The 21,539-nt window shown below is 43.3% G+C and overlaps 2 protein-coding genes across 2 annotated transcripts in view; both read right to left on the bottom strand.

Moving 5' to 3' along the window:
- The window catches only part of LYPD1 (LY6/PLAUR domain containing 1), a 38,567-nt gene extending 37,243 nt beyond the window's left edge, over positions 1–1,324 (bottom strand). The window contains exons 1-2 of the mRNA XM_029933324.1: positions 1,321–1,324; positions 1,086–1,214 (exon numbers count right to left, since the gene is read on the bottom strand). Of these exons, the coding sequence (XP_029789184.1) occupies positions 1,086–1,214; positions 1,321–1,324 (133 nt within the window). The remainder of the gene's footprint in view (positions 1–1,085; positions 1,215–1,320) is intronic.
- Positions 1,325–1,651: 327 nt separating this feature from the next.
- NCKAP5 (NCK associated protein 5) overlaps positions 1,652–21,539 on the bottom strand; it is an 857,737-nt gene continuing 837,849 nt past the window's right edge. Inside the window, exon 19 of the mRNA XM_029934682.1 lies at positions 1,652–3,131. Coding sequence (XP_029790542.1) covers positions 3,115–3,131 — 17 coding nt within the window. The 3' untranslated portion in view covers positions 1,652–3,114. The remainder of the gene's footprint in view (positions 3,132–21,539) is intronic.

The following is a 21,539-nucleotide window of genomic DNA, read 5'->3' as shown; positions in this document are numbered from 1 at the left end:
CAAGAGGAGCCGCAGGTGCCTCCGGCGGCGCCAGCATCGCCCGCGCCCGGGCTGCCGGCGGCGGGTCGCTGCTCCTCGCGCGGGCGCTCCCGGGCAGAGCTCGGCGTCTCCGGAGTTGGCGGCAGAGACTGGAGGAACTACTGGCGAGCCGGAGCACCCAAAAAACTCTCGTCGCTTCTCCCCACCTCCCACTCCAGGCACCACGTGACGGCTGCCGAGTTGGGGTGGGGGTGGCGGGCGAGGAAGGCTGGGACAGTCTTTTCACGTCCCCACCCCCTTCCTATCGCCCTCCTCTCCCGCCTCCGCACGTCCCCAGGACAGGGACGCCAGAGGGAGAGGCAGAGTGTAGTTTTCCAAGGTTGGGAGGCTGGAGACTGGGGAAGCGTGAGGAGGGCGCAGCAGGTGCCGCGAGGACTGGCCGGGCGCTGGCTGCGGGACCTGCGAGGTGGGGTTGGAAGACAGCTGGCCCTGCTAGCCCTCGGCGGCCCCGCCCCCCGGGCCTGGACCACCCAGCTGGGGCTGCTGTGAGGCCGGCATTGGGAGCCCGGTGCCGGGGGCAGCGGGCTAGAGGGGCTCGTGCTCCCGTGAGTAAGGCGAAGTTGCACACCTGCAGGCTTCCCGAGGTGGCCGGTGCAGCTGCGCCTTTTCTTTCTCGGAGAAGCCCCTGGTTCAAGACCGGGACTGGCTTCAGCTGCGGCAAGGAGGCGGGGGCTGGGTATGGTGAGGGCCCTGCCCGGACAAGCGCCGTTCGCCCCGGGCGGCTCTCCTTCCCTCTGCCCGCTCGCACAGCTGGAGGGTGCAGTGACATCTAGCCTAGCCTAGGACAGGGTACCCCCCCCCCGGGAACAACTGTCGTGAGTTCCCACCAGAAAGCAAATCGAGGTGAAGGAGGCAAGATCTTTCCTCTCTTTCCTCCCAAAGGCCAGATCTTCATCCTGCTTTTCTCAAAGTCACGGGTTATTAGTACATACTCCCCTGTCCTCGCCTGCATCACGCCTTCCCAGCCGAGGACTCAGCCGCAGACTGCCCTGCTCCCCTCTTTTAAGACCTCGTTCCATTCCCCGTCTCTCAGTCAAGCGACCCACCTCGGATGCTCCCGGGACGCAGCGGTGCTAAATTCGTCTTCCTTGGAGCCGCACCTGGCAGCAGGTGGTGCGGGAGCCTCGGCGCCCCCGCCTCCAGTCCCGCACGTTGCCACCCTCTTCCCCGAGTCCCTGAGGAGAATCTATTTCTGTGGAAATAGCTCCAGAAGCTTTGCCCCCCTTCCCCCCCCCCCCCCCCCCGAAGCTCTCTCGGGCCAGGACGCTGATTATTTATTACCCATCCTGCTCGCAGAGCTGGTTTGGAAATGGGCTTGAATAACTTTCTTGTAATTCCTCTGCAGAGATCCTTTCCTATCTGCCTCAGGCTCCTTCTTTCCCTTTGCCCCCCTCTTTTCTTTCATTCCTTCTTGCCTAAGCCCTAGGGGAGACTGAATGCTCTGACCATTCCCCGCTTGTCTGCAGCCTCTGATCTTACAATTGGCTGAATTACTAATTCGGGTGCAGAGGGGCCAGTTTATTTATTCCTTCCGGGAATTGATTGTTTGGAGCACGTGTGAGAGCAAATAACTGGGCCAAAGGATCCTTGAACAAGTTCTTTTAAGATTTCAGAGGGTGCAACTGTGATAGGACTTTTATTCAGAAATGAAAGAAAAGAATTTTTTAGAAGTCTGAAAGACAATGTTACTTTACATAATTTTCATTTAAGATAACAAAATTCAATATAACAAATTGCACAAATTAACCAAATAACACTGATTATACAATACTCTTTAAACATACAAGTGTGTGCTGAAGTAACCATATAGATCCTAAAAATATTTCTATTAGGCCTACTTTACAAACTCCTGTACAAAAGCAATTATAAATAGTTCACATCTAGAAAAAATACAAATAACCTTTAAAATAGAATTTATCCTCACATATAAACAGACTTTGTAGGGGGGAAAAAAGGATCTTAAAAAGGAAGACTTTTTTTGTAGCACCAGCAATTCATTTTATTTTTTAGAACGTGAACATGACAGATAGGAATTTGCTTTCATTTCTAGTTTGCCCAGATTTTAATAAAAAGAGCAGGAAGATCGAAATCAACAAATACTGTTGAGAATCATAGAGAAGCACTAAGTAGAAAAGGTTGTAAGGAAATGTTTGGAGGGAAAACCTGTGGTTGAAAATAGAATTAGGTCACTTCTGATCCACACCCTTTCCCATCAGTGTCACACTTGAGTACCTGTTACATTTTTCCGTGGAGGCAGAATTACACTTCACTCCTAGAACCTGAAATCTCTCTGGCAACAATTTTGAAATTGCATTGGAATTAAAGTTTATATCACGTCGAGATTGTGAGTGGGAGATGACAGTGGGCCCTCTGGTTTGGGGCAGGCCCTGTTTTCGCTTTACAGAGTGCACCCGCAGACAATTTGAGGGCTAGGACAGTCAAGTCAGCAAAAACCTTCACCAGAATTTTTAAAAAATATATTATCAACTTCTAACACTTAGTACATCATTTCAAGAGCATGGCACTGATTCAACTTATTGCTGTCTTTTTTTTTTTTTGCTACAAATATAATTTCTTTTCCAAAAATTTACAACTTCTGTACAAGTATTCAAAAAAAGTGCAAAATTAAGACTTCTGCATTGTGGATGTGTTTACGTGGAATCTTCGTGAAACACAACAATGGAGTCTATTGCCCTGTCAGAAAAGGAAGGCTCCATTGTTGCCATGGGCTGTTCCCATCTCTGTTCCCCTCCACACAACTCTGTTTACTAAGTGCTCTATTTTCAGCTAAGGAAAACAAAAAAGGTCCTTTATACATCATTTGAACCCTGACTTGCACAGGAAGAGAAGCTATCATATAAAGAATCACTCAGAGATTCCAAATTGTCTACCCCAGGCCTATCTGAGCTACTCAAAGATGCCTCTTCATTTTTTTCTTTTTCTTCCTTTTGTCCTTCAGCCGTGTTCAGAGAGTTCTTCTCTCTTTCTAACAAAATCATAGTTTTGCTGTTATATTTATCGAACGACTCCAGGGAAATTTTAGATAATCTATTCTCAGGATCTTCTTTTGTTTCTTCAGCTTGTTTCAATTTCTGCAATAAAAAGAGGACAATATTAGAAACATATTTCTTTGGAAAATCAAGTTATTCTATCCAATATTCAATTATTGTCTGTATAACGTGCAATTTAAAGGGATGGAGAGACCCTACAAGTCTTTAACAACCTTCTAGTATAATTAAAGGTAATAATAAAGCCAATTTTAGGGATAAATCAAGACTATTCATTTTACTAAGATAAATAGATCCCGATTTGCAAACCGGTAAAGTGCCACTTAATTTCATTTTAAATGGATCTATTTGAAATTTGTTCAGGTAAAGTGCCTTTTATTTCTCTACCAAAGTTTCAAACTCTTCTCTTTTCCTACTAAGCAATAGTAGTTGTCTTGTTTTTAAATATGGATCAGGATCGAGTTTCAGCCAGAAGTTGGGGTTATATGGGAAGTGGGGTAGGGAAGGCATACAATCCCTTAAATTGCCGTGAAATTTCAGTACCTGTTAAATTTGTCAGAAGCATTATCATGTTTCTGTTTTCTCCCTCTATGAGCCTTAAGATATTTGAGAGACATCTCTATGTCTGTGGATGTAGATTCTAGGAAGCCCAAGGGCTTAAAAACAAACCATAGTAATGCTTCTGTCCATTACTAACATCTCCCCTCCAGGGGATTCCAGTAATACAAATCTAAATGGGGATATTTGTAGGATGTTACCGGAGTGGCCTAGGACTTTATAAAACACTGCAGTCATATTCAGTCATTGTCATAGGTGAACTCTGTAAACAGGAATATATTCAGTTGCTCAAGTGGTTCCTAAGGTCTGAGGCGAGAGAGAGCTGAACAGATACAGAAGCAACATGTGCGGGGGTGTTAAAGCCACCACGGCTTTTCTTTTTGGGGCAAAAATTCTATCTAAACATCAGGAAAAGGTAGGAATAGGGGCTTAGGCACGGTAATGATAGCTACCATCTATTAAGCATCCACCACGTAAGACTCAATGAATACATTTAATCTAGAAGCATTTTCACAGGAGACTTGTAAGTTACACATCTCCATTTTAAAGAGGAAGAAAACAAGGCTCTGAGCAAGAGTTACTTGCTCAAGGTCACTCTGCAAGTGGCAGAGAACAGGATTTGAATTCCACGCTGGCTGCCTTCCATGCTCTTGTTCCTACTCAACCATGCTCTTATGTAATAAAAGATGTCCTGTTTTTTTTTTTTTCATTTTGCCACCCAAATATTCCACCTGAACACCTTCCCAAACCATCTCTATTGCTACTGTCCCAGACAAAGGGCAGTTCTGTTCCCCAACCTACCACGACCCTCACCCACATTGTTACAACGGATGCACACAGGTGCAGTGAGGAAACTGTGTTCTGACCCAGGGAAAGACACACATAGTCCAAGCCTATAATTCTCCTTTGCTAAATATTTAATAGAAAGAGGAAAGAAAAAGATATGTAAGTGGATGGCTTTTGTGTCCTAAGAGTGGGCCGAGACACAGTTTCTCTTTCCATTATGGAAATAGCATAATTCTATAGGAATATTTGAAAATCGCCCTTGAAGTAGTGCTTATTTCATTATACTGTTAACGTCCGGGAGCATTACTCACGGAGCTCATTTTCAACCCCAAATGGCTGCCTTGAAATCACAGGCAGGCTAAGGAACAGGTTTCTAGGTGATTACACAAAAGTGGCTCCATAATTAGGAATAACGCCATGCAAAAAGCCCCTTTCCATTGCCATGCCAATTTTTAGACATTTCTAATAAAGTCCTATATAGTCCCATCCTAACAATACACAGAGAACAGGAAATGCTTTGATGTACCAAGGGTAGGTAAATAAAGGACGTTCAGTGCAATTTTCTCCTCACCAGAATATCTTCTCCCTTTTTCTTTACTCAAGAACCATGAGCATTTTCCTTGCCTACTTCTGATCCATGTCGATCCCAAAGTCATTCAATAATCACCTACTAGAGAAGGGGCAGGATGCAGGTGGAAGGTGCTGGTGCTGAGGATATACAGCTGGGTGGAGAGGGGAGAAGGCGGGCTCTGAGGCAGACACACCTGAGCTTGAATCACAGCTTTGCCCTTTTATTGGCTCTTTGCCCTCGGGCTCCCTTATGCAGGTGTAAAATGGTGAGACACAGGATTGTTGGGAGTAGTTGAAGTAAAACACCTTAAGACCTGATACACAGTAGTAGGTGCTCAATAAATAACAGTAAGGCGGGATTCTTTTCCTAGACGGTGTTTTCTGAAACTGATCTACAGGCCACCAGGATTGGCATTATAGGGAAGCTTGTTAGGAATGCAGATTCCTGAGCCTCCCCCTACCGCCGCCCCCCCCCCCAGCCTTATTGCCTCAGAGATGCTGAAGCCCCGCAGAGGTTTTTAACAAGCTGCCCCGGTGATTCTGATACTTGCTAAAATCTGACCATCACCCAGTCTGGAAGACCTTGTAGTCTTGGAGGGAAGATAGATGATCAGTACGACTCAGTGTATTAAGGTAGAGATGAGGAAGGAGTTATTTACCATTAAAAACACCCACTCTGTCGGACATAAATAGCACATCAAGTTTTCCAAATGCTTTGTGCTTGTCAGTTTGTTTCTTCAATTGGTTAAAACAAAGGCCCATGGAGGTGATAAAAAGGAAGCAATGGCCCATTTTAAGAAAAATCACATGGTGGCTTTCTCAGTCTTCCTTCCATTTTCACGGTTTTTAATGAGAGGTGGGTCCAGAGATATTTCTGGACTATCAGAACGTCAGTGCAAGAGTGACCAATGCAGCCAGCTCGCGCTTCGCCTCAGTTTTGGGGCGCAAACGGAGTGATGAGGATTGTGGTCAGCTCAGAGCACATGCCTGTTCTGGAGACGGGAACAGCTACTTAACATCTAGCCTATTGCCACCATGCAGCAACGGGGGTCCAGATCTTTAGATTTTAAAGAGGAGGCTATCAATGTAGAACACGACCTGCTTGTGTTTAAGATCCTCTCATTTTTAATTAATTTGCTTATATTAAGGAGAAAACAAAACAGCAACCCCCCCCCCCCCACCGCACTATATATATACATATCCTATTGCAGTCTTCACTCTGTTTGAACTTTGGGGGTAGAGATCACGTTTTATACATTTTATGTCCTGCCTGACTCCCTCCTCCTCCTTCCCCGACCAGCTTTCTCCCTCATCCGGTGCTCGGTCGGTCGTCAGTGGATTCTCAGGGGAGACTTGAGGGGTCAATCCTCCCTAGCGTCCACCCTCTCTAACAATCTCAACTGCTTGCTCGGGTTTGGCAGTGGTCCTGCCAGCCGAGAATAAAAGCACTACAGTAGCTTCCTTCCCCGCCTCCAATTAGAAGCATCCGAAGGTGTCCTCAACACTGTCTTGTCGGATCTCAGGTATTTTTAAAATTTTGAAGTCCTTTAGCGTTTACATTTAAAATACAAGGAGGGCTTGAGGTCACACAGTAATGTGCTAATGATGTATCTGTCGAGTGGTAACAAAACTGCACATTAGTTGGCAGTGACTGTATGTGAAGGTGCTTTGCAAACTAATCATGGTAATAACAGTTAGCATTTAATGGAGAGTCTGTTCTGTGCGGGCGCTCTGCTGTGCTAAGCACGTGGCACAGCCTATCTGTTTTCATCCTCACATCAATTCTGCGGCAGTAGGTGTCATGAGTATTTCCATTTGGGGCTGATTGAGGCTGGAGGAAGTCAAGTAACTTGTTTAAGGCCCGGCAGCGGAACCTGGTGGCGTGTGGACTGGGACCAGGCAGTTTGCCTGCACAAGCCGAGCTCTTAGCCTCTAACCTGGAGAGAGGCTATGTTTACAAACACCACCACCGTTATCTTTAAGAGGAGCATCTGAAATAGGGATTACAGAAGAACAATATTAATGATAAGAAGCCCGGTGAAGGTTAGTGTCTGACAAGGATTGTGTGGGTTCCCTCAGACATCTTCATTTCTTTCCAATCTTGTGCTTCATCTGGATTATGATCAAACGGATATACTACATTTGTCGCCTATAGGTGGCAACAGCTGTACAGTTCACTTTCTGGTGGGGCTTTTTACTGCACTTGGGAACCAGGTAGGGCTCAACAGGGCAGGCAAAAATACCTTTTCATGTTTAAAAAATACATAGCTCTGCATTTTCTTAAAATACTTTTCTGCCTCTCAAGTAACCGTGGCATTACCGGTGATAATTCAAGTGGGCAGACCGAGTTTGCGGAAATCCCCTGGGAATTACACCTTAACTAACTTAATTCCTTGTAGTCAAACAGTTAATCGATCAATGAAGCCAATCTGTTATGTGACTGGCTTTGTGTGAATAACTGTGTGGTCTTGACTGTCAGAGAAGCTTCCACAGAAGAGGGGGCTGTTGGCGTGATTTTGATTTGGGAATAGGCCAGAGATGTACGGTAAGAGGGCTGGCATTCCAAGGAGTTTCCGCTTAATAGGCCCTTGTTGCATCTGTACACTGTTCTGTGTCTACTTTAGGCCCATAGGTTATTCGAATAATCTCTATCCTTGCCCTTTTGGGTTCTGTAATGGACATAATCCATGTAAAGGCACAAGCACAAAACAAGATGTACCTATCATCAGGGGTTCTAAGAGCCCCAACCAGGCTCAGTTTTAAGTATCAGCTCAGTACCTGGGTTATAAATAATAAATAGCTCTTCTTTCCAAAAAGCTTTTCCATCCAGGATTTCACTTCACTCTTACATCGGTCTGGAAGGTGAAGAGGCTAGTGTGGGCTGTTCTTTCCGTGGGGTATTTATGGAATTTGTGGTTCATACAAATTCAGATTCAGGGGAATTAGACCTGGAAACGCAGTTTCCAATTTTCAACACAGAAATGCATACCATTTTTTTTCAAGAGTCAACAATGATCATAGGCTAGAGATTCTGCCTAGATCGATATCCTGACCACTTGGGAGGATAAGATTGAAGGTGATATGGGCCTTCACCATAAGGAAAAGATGGGGGGAAATTATATAAGGTGATAGAAAAAAAATGCTTGATGACATCAACTTCAAAGAGGTGTATGCTATTCATATACAGCCAGAAACTGCTGCCCACAGGGGAGAAACAAGTAGCAAATTCATGAAATAGTGTAATGGATTAGTGTTTTATGATGAAGGCTACTCTTTAATTATTTCAAAGAAGTTTGCATCCGTTGATTGTATCTTGAGACTATTGGTGCGTATGTCTACTACAAGGTGTCAGAAAGAGATTCATATCTTGTGAAGTTCAAAGGCAGCACCATTCCTCTGCGGACATTAATACTTACAAAGAAAACTGGCATTTTTAGCACAAATTAATGTAAGTAATACCTGCATCAACATAGTCTTATTTCTCTATTGCCGTAGAGATTCACTGCCAATCAGTTCAAGAAGACATGTGGTAGGAAAACAGCTATGTTTACAAAATGTTTTTACTACATGTCATTGACGAATTCTCGCATTTAATCCTTCTCATCCCCATTGTTTGCATAAATGTTACAATACAGGGTGGAGAGGTGTAAATATTAGGCACATGCTCCTGGCTGATAAGTTAGGGAATCAGAATTCAAGCAGGGGCAGTCTGACGGCAGAACTTGGGATCTTAATCACTATGCACTAGACCAGGTATTTGGAAACCAGTGTTTAATTCCCTGGAATTGTGTTAATTAGCTGTGTAACCCCTCTATACCTTAGTCTTTACATTAAAGTTTTTAGAATCTTCCTTCTCTGTAAAGCTCTGTGACTCTAAAATATTCTTAATTGGGTGTCTTCTGTGCATCTGTTATTGGCACAATAAATAGCTCTCTTCTCTACCTATGTTCGGAACAAACAGAAGAATAAGATAAAAGGAAAAAAGGCTGGTGGGAGAATAAAATATCAGCTTTATTAATGGAGAAGTTTACACTGGAGAATGAGATGTCTAACTGCAAAGAAGTGAATTTCCTTGTACTCCTTCTAGAAATAGGCTTGGTAACTAGGAGCCCTGGGCTGGGGATAAGTATCATCCCGTATAGCTTACAGCATGAAGGGACAGAACAGAATGTGTGCTTGTCACAGCCAGCCTGACTCCAGAGAGGGTGGGAAGAGGGGGAAGTGGGTTAACATTCCCAGTTCTCCTCCTAGACTTGCTAATTACAAAAGCCGCCCCTCCTTCTCCCCAGGACAAGCGAATGAGGGGAGCCCAGAGATGCTGGGCTCCTAGGAAGTTACCCCCTCCTGGAAAGATTCCCCTGAAATTGGGAAGAAGTATCCCTACCATGCCCCCTACCACCACCCAACCCTTTTCATTCTGTCTGATGATGCAGATTTTAACTAAATAGTCATAAATGCACCAAGGCCAAAAAGATACAGGAAGTAACACAGGGGGAAGAGTCAAGTTTATGAATGCTCTGCCACTTGGTTGTCACTAAAAATAATTTTTAAAAAGATGCAAAAAAAACCTTATAGAGGGCAGCAGGTACGGTTGGGCACAGAAACCTCTTCATGAGCTAAGAGATAAGAGAGAGGTGAGTTAGTAGATGTGAAAGACAGAAGCGCTGCCAAGTAGATGCTGATAAATCTAATAAAGGAGGCAGTCTGGCTAATCCTGGACATTGGGTTCATGTTGAAGGTCTAATTCCTTTCATCCCTTTTCTGATGAGAGAATCTTTGGGCACTGGGAGGCTGGGTCCAGGGCAGAGTTTTGTATTATGGCCTTGTGGTGGGAATGGGGAAGAGGTATTTTAAGCCAGGGATTCTTGGAGGAGGGTCTGCGCACATTGCAACGTCTACATTAAGTGATATTTGCTGGGGGAAGGCAGTCTCACGGGAAAAGATGCAGCTGAAGTCATTTCTCTTTTCTCGGAGGCACTAATCTCTTCTTTAATGCCACCTCTTACTGTATTCCTGGCAGAGCTACTTTCTGAGTGAGACATAAAAGTAGATAAAATGACCTTTGGTGAACACAAGAGACCCTCCAGAATTTTCTCGAGAGTTGTGGTGTTAACCCCGTTAACCTGGTCAAATCCCAACCTGGATAATTACTTTCTCCCTGTGCTCAGTTCCTTTTATTACCTTAACTGGACACATTCCTCTTCACTTGCCCTTCTGAAAAATTAATGTGACGGATCGGCAACTCCATCCACTCTTCACATTCGACAACTGGTTGGGAGATACGATTCAGCACTCGGGGGCACTCTCTGTTTCCTTACTGGGGTCCTGAAAATTCTTCAGTATCTCCAGGGCAAACTGGTTTTATTAGGTGAAAGAGTAATTTTCAGCTGAGATGTGTTTTTATGACTATATTATTAACTATATTGCTGTCCTTTACCAGGATCAATGACTTTTAGTGACCTCTGCTGGAGCCTCTGAACCCAGAGGGAAAAAAGCGAGCTTACTTTTTTGGGGGAAAAAAAAGGCAAGCAGAGAGAAGGTCATTAAAGGAAGAAGCAGGGTGGCTAGAAAATAATACACCTTATAGAAAGGAAAAGAACTCAGCTCAGAGACAAACAATAGCCCTGAGGACATTTAAAAACTAGATCCAAAAGGCAGTAGCAAAGAGAAGTCATTTAATCGAGAGATCAGAAATGCTCTCATATATGGAAAATGGGGGAAGATGTGGGGCCAGGTGTGTCAGTGGGAAGAGAAACAAGGAGCACAAATGTAGCTCATGGCAGATGAAACATTTGGAAAAGGAAAGGCCTGGCATTATAAGTTTGGGGTAAACTGTTACATGAACATGCAAAGGACACGTTTGTGAGTTTTGCGAACTCTAACATCAGTGCATTACATGAAATGCCCACTTGAAGACATACTTTTTGATTTTTGTTTTCCAGGCTGTGGATGCACCACAAATCTAATTTAAAAGGTAGGTTGATCACCATAAGTAATGCATCAGATGGGATCAGTATTGTTCAATGTTTCTAAAAGCAAAAAGACTGCAGTGTTTTAAAGTGACCTAGAATTGGGAAGACCAGCCAGCTCATTGATACCAGCTTGTGTAATTAGCATAACTCAATGGAACATGCTAACCTCTGTTCTAAGATTTCTTTTTCTTCTTCCAGCACGATAATATTAACTAAAAGTTTTATTCAGGAATGAGAGTTGAGCACATTCTGGGCCTGAAACTTCACACTCTGTTCATCTTACTGTCAGGTTAATGATTCTAGCTGATGAGAGTGGAGGCATCAAGCCTTTCTACCTTTAATCTATAGGCACTATTATGAATAAAAATAAATATATGTGCTACTCACTTGACTAAAAAGATTGATTAGACTTTTTTCTTTGACTAACTCTTCTATCATTTTATATCTTAAATACAATACCTATCTGTCCAGCAGGCCAGGTCATCTCGGGCTTGGATGTCAGTGTGTTTGTAGCAGAAAAAGCCCATGAGCTTCATCAGAGGAAAACACAGCTGGAAGGGGACATCTGTGTATTTTAGCACCATACAGTTGTGCTTTCACTTTGGAGTGATAGATCTGAGGCTGCTCTAATAAGAATAAGAAACCCTTATTTGGAGGATCAGAAGAGTGTAAAAAGGTTATACTATTTTCCCCCCATGGAAGTTTTCCTTCCAAAGAAAGATCTCCAATAACGTTATAAGGGTGACCATCATAAATGCGTGTCTGAAAGTGCCAAGCTTTTATTATGATGTATTCTGTGGGTGGCAAAGCCAGGGAGAAATATTCCATGTCAAACATTAACTGAATATCAGCAACCTGAAATTACTTCTAATGGAATTTGGTAGACCATTTAAGAGCTGCAGTACACTATGGTATCCAATCTCTTAGGCGCTTTACAACAGCCAACGAGTTCAATGGGACTGTGAGGTAAGGTTCATCCAGGAACATACAGATATTTGTGCATGTTGGAATATCCATTCTCTTCATATTTAAGCTATTCATCTCCAAACGCAATTCATGTTTCAGTTGTGGGACTGGTCAGCCTTCCCTTTGGATGCAGTTATTCCCCAACAATATGGGACATATTGAGTCCTGGAGCCAGGGCAACTCAGAATCAGCACCAATTTATTGATCCTTGTTCTAAAGAGAGGATTCTTTGGTGGGAATAGTTCTAAAGATTTAGGAACATTAAGCTTTACATTCTGTGTTGTATTCTAGTTTACTGTGACAATTGTAAGATGCTCTAATTCCTCATCGCCCAGTAAGCATGAGGGATCCTAGGATGGAAGGATGTGCTACTTGGGACAATGTCGGTGAAGTCCGCTTTCATTCTGGATTCTGTCCCTTGCTCTGCCACAGTGTGACAGTGACAGTCATTACCTCAACTCTGTACCCAGATCGTCATGAATATTTAAATACAGATTATGCTGCTCTTGCCAAATCACTTATTTATTTATCTATTTATTCAACAGATATTTATTGTATTAGATGGTATTCTAGAGCCTGGTGATAGAGTGGTATATGAGATAAAGCTACTGCTCATGTGGAATGTACATTTGAAAAAGGCTTTAGCACGATGTTAATATAGAACAAAGCTTCAGGTATTTTGGGAGATGAATCCCTGAAGAACGGGCTGGAATAGTCTTCTCAGCCTGCTCTTTAGTCTAATAACAGCCCTTAGAGCTCAAATACCTTGTCAATCTCAAACTTGTGGCTGTGTCCCTTTTACCCCAATCCTGTTTTGGAATTAATGGCCTCAACTTGCTTAGCATCTTTTGATCTTCTTCCATTATTACTTTGTAACAGCATTTGGGCAAATGTTTTTCATAGGTTAACTAATTACTATTTCCATTCACCTTTCTTAACCTCCCCTGGCCTAGTCATCTCATAAATTCAACATGCTTAAATGAGAATTTCTTCTCTTTCCTCTAATTCCATGTTGTTGTCAACGATAACCATGTTTTCCAACTTGATCTCCTTTTTTCCATCATTCAGAGCTGCTCATTCTGTTTCTATAATAACTCATCCACAGGATCTTTTTCTCTGTGAATTCCTGGCCTAAATGGCCAAACTATTCATTTGACTCTGAACTTACATCCATTCTATTTTATAAGCTATTTCTATATCTGTGTCCACTTCTCAATTAGATCTCACACTTCTTGAAGCCAGGGACTAGATTTTATTCTGTTTTCTTTCTCAGATTCTGACACTATGTCTTACATCTCTTGGAGTTGGTAATCATGGCATATCCATAAAGGTAGTCTATATTAGATTCGTTTTTACTGCATCCTTTCCTTGGGACCTCATAGACTTGACCGAGTTTTCTGTAATGCCTGCTTTTCCATGCTGCACATATAAAATAAGATCATTTCAGACATACACCTGACTTGTGAAAGTGTAGCCCCCAGGCTAGGGCTCTCAGATTCTAGGTTAGCATCAAGAACCTGGAGTATGGGAACAACATTATTGGATGTCTGACTATTACCTACTTTGACAAAAGCCATTTCCTATCTCGCATACGGGGGCCATACTGGCCGGGTGCTGTCCTCCGAGTCATCCTCTCTCCTGCATCCCAGGGTGGGTGTGGCCAGCAGTTGGATGAGGCTGCCCCAGCCATCACTTCCTGGAACTCCAAGGGTGCTAGCCAAGATAATAAAGCTTCTCGGGGTGAAATGTTATTAAGAAGACTAGGCCCATGATAGATGGCACAGACATTGGCTCTCTTTCTTAAATGCTTTCCTCACCCAGCGAGGACTGCCCCACCTGATCTGAGCTGACTGGAGGCCAGGTGCTCAAATTCAGATTCTTAGCTCCTTAAAACAGAGACCGGGGAGAACTTGGTGATGGGAGTGACAGTGTGAACAGGACAATGATGACATTTTTAGGGACATCAACCAGACTGACTATTGAGGTGACAAACCCACTAGTATTACTCGGTATATCAAATCAAGAAATTAAACTGAATGGAGATCAAATTACAGCTGCCTTAGTACAAAATTCTAGAACAAAGCAGTATGTGGATGGTTTGCGTTTTGTCTTTGCCACCTGTAATAGTTCAAGTGGCAACGGACTCCTGCATTATAAAAGGTACTCTCTTCATAAACCACCTAGGCTGGCTCAGTGCTGCTTTATGAGGTTTAATTCAGCTATCCACCACAATAAAAAAATAACCTTTAGTTTTGTCTCACATGCACAGAACACTTGAATTTTTAAATTAATGTAAAAGCGAAAAGCGCCTCGCTCCGAGTGAAGCCTGTTTGCCCCTCACAGCTGCGTAAACACAACTCGATCGCTATGAGAATTAAGTGTGGATCAACAAAATCAATAGTTAATTGTGTAACTCAGGGTCTTTCATTTCAGATCTAATCTGTAAAGAAGGCCCAGGGAATGTTTGCTTTTTGATTTTCTTAAGATATTATTTAAAACCTTCCTGTCAGGCAGGAGAGTTCCCCGGTCTTCGCATCATTTCCCTAACTTATTTGGCTGATGAGCAGTCAAGGACACACTGACCCTGCAGCCTCTCCAGTCTTCACCTTCTAAAGTTCAGTGTCTTTATCAGCCAAGCCACCTCCTTCAGGTATCCAGCTAGCACTAATGCCAAACAGACTTTACTGCAGAAAACCACCCAATGCAATAGGTGTTTCGGCACCAGACACAGCTGCATTAGTTGTGCGTTATGAACTACCTTTTGGTCTATTTCACCACACTACATAGAGCAACTAGGCAGCCACCTTCAGCCCCAGCCCCACTCCCATCAGTAAACTATATTGTGCTGTGAAGATGCACAGTTTTGTGAGGTGGCAACACCATGTAGGTGAAGCCAGTGAGGACGAATATGCTCTCTGCTCCAGCAATCTGAGAGGGACCCGAGGGAGGGGGTGCTCTTTGAATAGAACCTATAAAAAAAAGTCGTCCAATCTCATTAGCCCAAGTGGATGAGAAGGGAAGGAGGGCAGGCAGGCCGTCTTTGCAAAGGGGATGGTCCAATAACATTCAGAAGACCATGGGGGTGACAGATGAGCCGCCTTGACCCTTGTTATATTATAGCAGAGCTAAAAATGTAATGTTTGAACTACTTTTCCCTTTAAAGTGTAACCTTTCATATAATAAGTTAAGCCTTCTCTCTCTTACATATTGTTAGAAGCCTTCATCCATTTTGGGGACTGAAGGCAAAATAATTCTTGAAATAATGAATCATTTTTCTTTTTCCAGCTTGTCCAGAAATCCCGTGATTATTTTGCTGTTGCAGACAATGACCTTCTCAAAGGAGGCCTATCAAACGTTCAAGATAAATAATGAGAGGGTCTCTTTTTCCTGCCTCAAGGAAAGAACTGGATGGAGGGAAGGTGTCTGTGACAGCCTCAATATGTTCATCTCGGGAAGGGCAGTGGCATGCTCCAAGTGAAATGGAGCAGCACACGTGTTTGTGTGTGTGACCGGGGGCCCCATTCAATAGGACTCCTGGTCAGCGTCCTTAGAAGGACCTTGGGGGAGACACCTACGCTTTTCACCCAGTAACACTGGAATTGAACTTTGTGCTGGTGACAGGCAGAGCATGTTTTAAGCCTTTTGACTTGGGAGAAAGTTAACTACAGGAAAGGAAGCTCTGGTTAATGCCTCCTTTCAACAATATAGAAAAACATGGTTCAGACAGAGTATGGTCCAGGAGGTAAGACTAGTCATAATGAATCTCCCCTTCCTCCCATATCCCCATCTTCCCACCAACAAGAAGATACTCAAAGGGCGAAAGGAACCTTTGTTTTGTTCTCCCCATGAAAGCAAGCTCTAAGTAGAGAGCTGCAGTTGAAATAGCAACTTTCCCATGATTCGAGCACTTTGAGGATGCACGGGAGTATGGGCCAGCTTCTAGGGCAAAAGCCATCTGTCCACCATTTTATGGCTTTTGTCCTTAAGTCTCTGTGGACAGCTGAGGACACGGACCGTAACTTCAGGAGTGGGTACAGGACCTTCCCAGATATGCCCCCAGCCTCCTCCTTATCTTTGGTGAAACTCCTCCCTTGCCCCAGAGATGGCTGGCGGATGGCCTGGTTCTGGACCAGGGGAAGAAAAAATATTGCCGATGAGGAGGATCTGACACAAGCACAAATGCATGGATGGTGTGAGCGGGTTAGAGGAGACCGTGGGGAACTCAAGAGCACCTGCCCCAGTGAGAGGGGCAGCGAGTGCTTATTTAAGGAACATCTACGTAGCACGTGTTATTGCTATCACACATAGGGTAAGGAATTATCGAAACGCAGTTTCACAATGAAGACCCTGTGCATTTCTACAGGCTTGCATTGTACCTGTCACTGCCTGGCATATCACTTCCTTCTATCATTTTTTTAATGCATAGGATTTAGGTCGGTATCTAGGAATATGGCAAGTCTAGTAGTTTGTGTTTTTTTCGGTGTCAAAATGAAAAGCCAGTGATGAAATAGAAAGACATTTCAAAGATATAGGGCTCCCTATGGAAAGGGGAAGCAGAATAGGGTGGAGAGAAAGAAAGTTCTCTATTCCCAGGCAAGCTCAGGAATCAATGTGCTCAACTGGGCAGTATCCTGTGGCAATGCAGGGGCAAGGGTAAAAAAAGCAATCTCAAAAGTAATCAGGATACAAATGATCCAGGGTTTTAAAGATAAAATTGAAACCGTTCAGCAACACCTTGAAAACAAGCCAGTAAGCATGCAGATAAGGATCAAGCACATTACTTAGCGGGCCGGCTGAGGACGGCAACCAGCTGAATTTTGAGCCCAGAAAGGCAGTTAGTATCTCTGTGTTCTGGCTTACGTATCTTCCTCTCTCCAGAATTTCCTTCCCACCTTCCACGCCAGCCAATACCCACTCATCTCTGCAGATTCAGATGGAGGAAAATATCCTATGAATTCTTTTCCAGCCAGACAGAGCCTTGACCACTTCCCCCGTTGTTCTCACTTCATTCTCTGTGCAGACAATTATCACGGCATCAGTGAGCCTTGGTTGTATATTGTGGTGGCCACGGCTCCGTCTCCAGGGTAGGCGATGGCCCTCTTTATCTTTTCATCCCTTGTGTCTAGAACACGCCTGACACATAGGAGGTCCAGAAACATTAGCTGAATGAAGGGAGGATGCTAATTACATTTCTCATTTACTGGTCATATTTTTTTTTTTTCTACAGCGTTTCCTTATCTTTTACCTAATGCTGTTTATTGCTTTTGAAAGTGATTGAGTCCCAAGGATAAGATGCTGTACTGTCTGGCAGGGAACATTCATTTATTTCCCGAGGGGTAGTTGATGGTCTAATTACCCAGAAGACACTTAAGTTTCCTTTATTTAGAAAGTGGAGATAATAACCTCCCCAGTAAGTAAACAGGAAAATAGATTTTCATCTTCAAAAAAAATTTGATTAACATACAATTTTCAAGGAGCATTTCTAGTGCCACAAACCAAGCTCCTTGAAATAACCAGCAGCACTAAGGACTGCAGGGTTACAGATTAAAACACATAAAATAAGTGAGGATTATATCATCTAGCAATGGGAAGATTAATATGTCAATGCGGCTTTTTAAACATCCAAGTAGTTTCATGTGACAGAAAAAAAATCCTTATTATGCTCAAAATGGGGGAAGTGCCTTAGAATGAAGGTTTAAGAATACTATGATGAGTTTCAAGAATACTGGGTGTCCTTAAAGAATACAAGAGATGTTGGAGAGTCCCGGAGTGACCGCATCCCCTAGATGCAGGACAGAGTGACAGGTTGGAGTCACCTTGGGAGATGCTTGGCCTGGGCTGTGTCCTTACGCACACAGGGGACAAATGCAATGTGTCAGAAACAGACCATGGTGATAGATAGCAGTTTTCTGCATACGAGAACTAGCATTGTTATAGTCGTAAGCATGGGGGACTTCTCTTCCTCAACTCTGTGAAAACCTAGAGTTTCAGTGAGTTAAAGGTGAGTGGGCTGGCGTTTCTCTTTGCTGGATTCAGCACATATGGTTTTTCTGTCATGTGTATCTACATCCTCCTAAGTGACTGGAAAAAATACTTTTTCTTTAATCATTGTTAAAGATGTCACTGGCAAACTATCCCTTAAATATTTCTGTTGGGTGATATAAAAGGATTTTTTAATGGTTTTTATTTATTTTTGAGAGACAGAGAGAGACAGCACAAGCAGGGGAGGGTCAGAGAGAGAGGGAGATACAGAATCTGAAGCAGGTTCCAGGCTCTGAGCTAGCGGTCAGCACAGAGCCTGACGCGGGACTCGAACCCACGAACCATGAGATCATGACCTGAGCCTAAGCTGGACGCTTAACCGACTGAACCACCCAGGTGCCCCTAAAAGGATTTCTTAAAGGCTGTTCCAAAGGCTATTCCCCACTGGAAAATGGCTAGGAAAAAGACATTTAAGGCCAGGCCTGGCCTGCTATGCATGGATACTTACACACACACAGATGCACGAGCACATGTGCACACACACATACATGGAAACTTCTGATGTTTTTGGGGGATGGCTACAGAAATGTCATTTGAAGCAAGGAAAGAAAAAAAGCATCACCCCTCACAAAAATGTTCCAAAGGATTGCGGTCTCTGGGTGAGGGCCAATAAAGATCCCTTGCTGTGAGCCAGCTCGAAAAGTAACGTGGTGAAGGATGTCACACTTTCTGTGGTCTGGATGTGACCAGTGATTAGCACGGGCAGCCTCAGCCAGCCAGGAATAGCAATCAGGGGCTCTCCTGCGACACTGAACGGCTACAAACACGACTGGCTTCCATCCCATACGATGATGGGATATTAACTGAAAACCTAATTAATCTGTGAATGAATTATGGCCTAAGAAATACACTGTTTTATAATCAATTTTAAGTGAGTCCCCAACAGAAGATAAGGAGAAGAAAAAGCTGTAAAATTGTAAGAGGTTAGTACATTCTGTTCACTATGACTGATGATTTTGAGGGAGATAATTTTACAATCCATCAAATTTCAGTCATTTCAAAAATCATGCCTCCCAATATATGCTGTAAATTAATTTTAAAATTTACATATTCATTAAAAATTGTATTGAAAGCAGCAGGAACTCAGCTCCATTTGAATAATAAAATAACTTGTTATTCCACCGGAGATAAAAAAATAAAAAAAAATTAAAAGATTTTTATTTGTTGCTAATAATCACATCAATTGCTATCTGAGTTAGTTAAAACAAGAATTTATATTCACCAGAAGCACTGCCATAATATTGCAGATAATCCCCCCCACAAAATTTTCATTTTGGGCGGCTGAAGCAGCTCTTGTAACACGTAAAAGGGACCAGAAGAAAAACAGGAAGGTGAAGAGCATGGCTCTTAGCCTGGGGGGTGTGCGTGTGTGAAGCAGGGTTAAAATCACCTTGGGGGAGGGGAGGAGGCTCACAGACAGGAACACATGGCCTCACCCCTAGGAGGAGGAACACTTGACTTATTATTTTTTTTTAAATTCCTTTTTCTTTTACTTTGCAAAATCTATTTGGCTGAATTTCCCATAAAAAATGGAAGGCTTGCCTGAGGTACAGAACATTCCAGATGTCTGCATTAGTCTTGACTGCCGAGGGCTGGTCACCAGCAGGGGCTGGCTCCACAACACCAGGGACATAATTGGAAGGGCACAGAATTGTAATTAGAGAGCGAAGCCATGCTCCATCTGAGTGAGCACAACCATTGGCTCTAGATTAACCTCATAATAGACCATCAACTCAAAGATCTGGCCCCACGGTATGAACAGCCTGGATTCATCCACAAGAACGATGGAAGAGTGAAAGGGAACAGAGAGGGTGTGAGGCACCATGTGGATGCTCTAGTAGAATGTGTAATCCACTGGGCAGAACAGACACATGGGGCTGTTCTCTTCAAATTCTGGGGAGAGGCGGGGGAATGACAATACCTATTTTCCATGAAATTCAGTTTCTTCGTGGCTCTTTCTTTCCACAGGGCATTCATGGTAAGCCATTACCATTATCTTTAAGAGAACAAGAGATCCGTTTGCAAAGTACTATTGGTGAAGTGCTTGGCTCACACTGGCTCTGGTGTGCAGAATTCACTGCTTGAGTGTAGACATGGCTAACACTAGGCACTTGTGTGGCAACTGCTTGCTACATGCCCACAGCAAGCAGTGCATGTCAGTCTCTGTACTCCACCTGTGTATACACACACACACACACACACACACACACACACACACACGCAAGCATATATACATATACGAAGTGTATACTACGTATATACTAAGTGTATATGTTATTAGTATAATGTGTATACTAATATACACACTTACATATCAAAGTATCTGTATATTAATGGGGTAAGTATATCTCTTAGTGTATGTAGTTAATATTAATTATGTATATTGATGCCTTAGTATATGGGGACTTTAACTTATTTTTGACTCTCCCCTTTCTCTCATACCCACATCCACCAGTTTTGTGATAAATTGTCTGTGTTTTCCCAGATTCATTCCTCTCCTTTTTGTTGCTTTGCTCTGTATCATAGGGAATGACATTTTCCAGGCTCCTTCTCTATTTGGCTTCTAGAGAGACTCAGCCAATGGCAAGCAGTGGCAGAAGACTAGAGGGCCAGAGACGGGGAAAAAACAAGGTGTTTCTTCCCTTGTCTGTGACCTGTGGTGTTCCTGGAAGCAGCTTCTCTAAAGCTCCATCTTCTGTCAGATAGCCCCTCTGGTTGATTTCCCATCTGATGGTCCAGTTACTGGGCTTTGCTAATACCTTCTGCTATTGTCCCTCCATCCCGAGGGGATGACTGTTATTTCCTGTTTCTGCCAATCCCTGGATTGACTATCACCGGTAGAGCTCAGTTATTCCATTATCTAAGTGATTCCTTGTATTAAATTCTGCCTATAGAAATACTTAGAATGGTTCCTGTTCCATGCTAGACTCTGAGCAATACAATCATCTCATTCTATTTGCTCTATTTTTAAAACATATCCTAAATCCAATAATTCTCCAACATTTGTTTTCTGCTACCATGTTTGGGCAGGATACCATCATGTCCTACCTGGATGACCACAGTGGCTTTCTCTTCTCCATGTAGCAGCCAGAGCATTCCTTAACACCATAAATCACATTGCATCACTCCCCTGTTCAAAATCCTCCAACAGGTTTCTCTTTGCGGAGGATGACACCTAATGTTACTGCCACATCTCCAGGGCCCTATGTCACTGGCTCCTGGATTCTTGTTCACCCGGATTCCTTCCTCTCTCTCTCTCTCTGCTCCAGCCATAATGATCTGGGGACACCTCAGGTGTTATCTCTGCTGATATGTTTCTCCTTCAAATAGTAACATTTGATGTTTCACTTCCTTCAACCTTCTTCACATGTCCCCTCTTGAGACAGAATTATCCAATAACTCTCTCTGAAGCAGTATCCTCATTATTTCCTATCTAGTTATTCTGCTTCTTAATAACCTAAATCACTACTTGACATTATATTACCTTTTTGTTTGTTTATTATCTGTCTTCTCTATAAAACATAAAAGCCATACCAGCAGGGGGCTTTTCCTTTTGTATTTTTAATTTGCTTTATTCTCAATGCCTAGAATGCTACCT

The sequence above is a fragment of the Suricata suricatta genome, chromosome 3 (assembly GCF_006229205.1).
Source record: "Suricata suricatta isolate VVHF042 chromosome 3, meerkat_22Aug2017_6uvM2_HiC, whole genome shotgun sequence".
NCBI lineage: Eukaryota > Metazoa > Chordata > Mammalia > Carnivora > Herpestidae > Suricata > Suricata suricatta.
The sequence above is the reverse complement of the archived record's forward strand: the minus strand, read 5'-3'. Positions and strand labels throughout refer to the sequence as shown.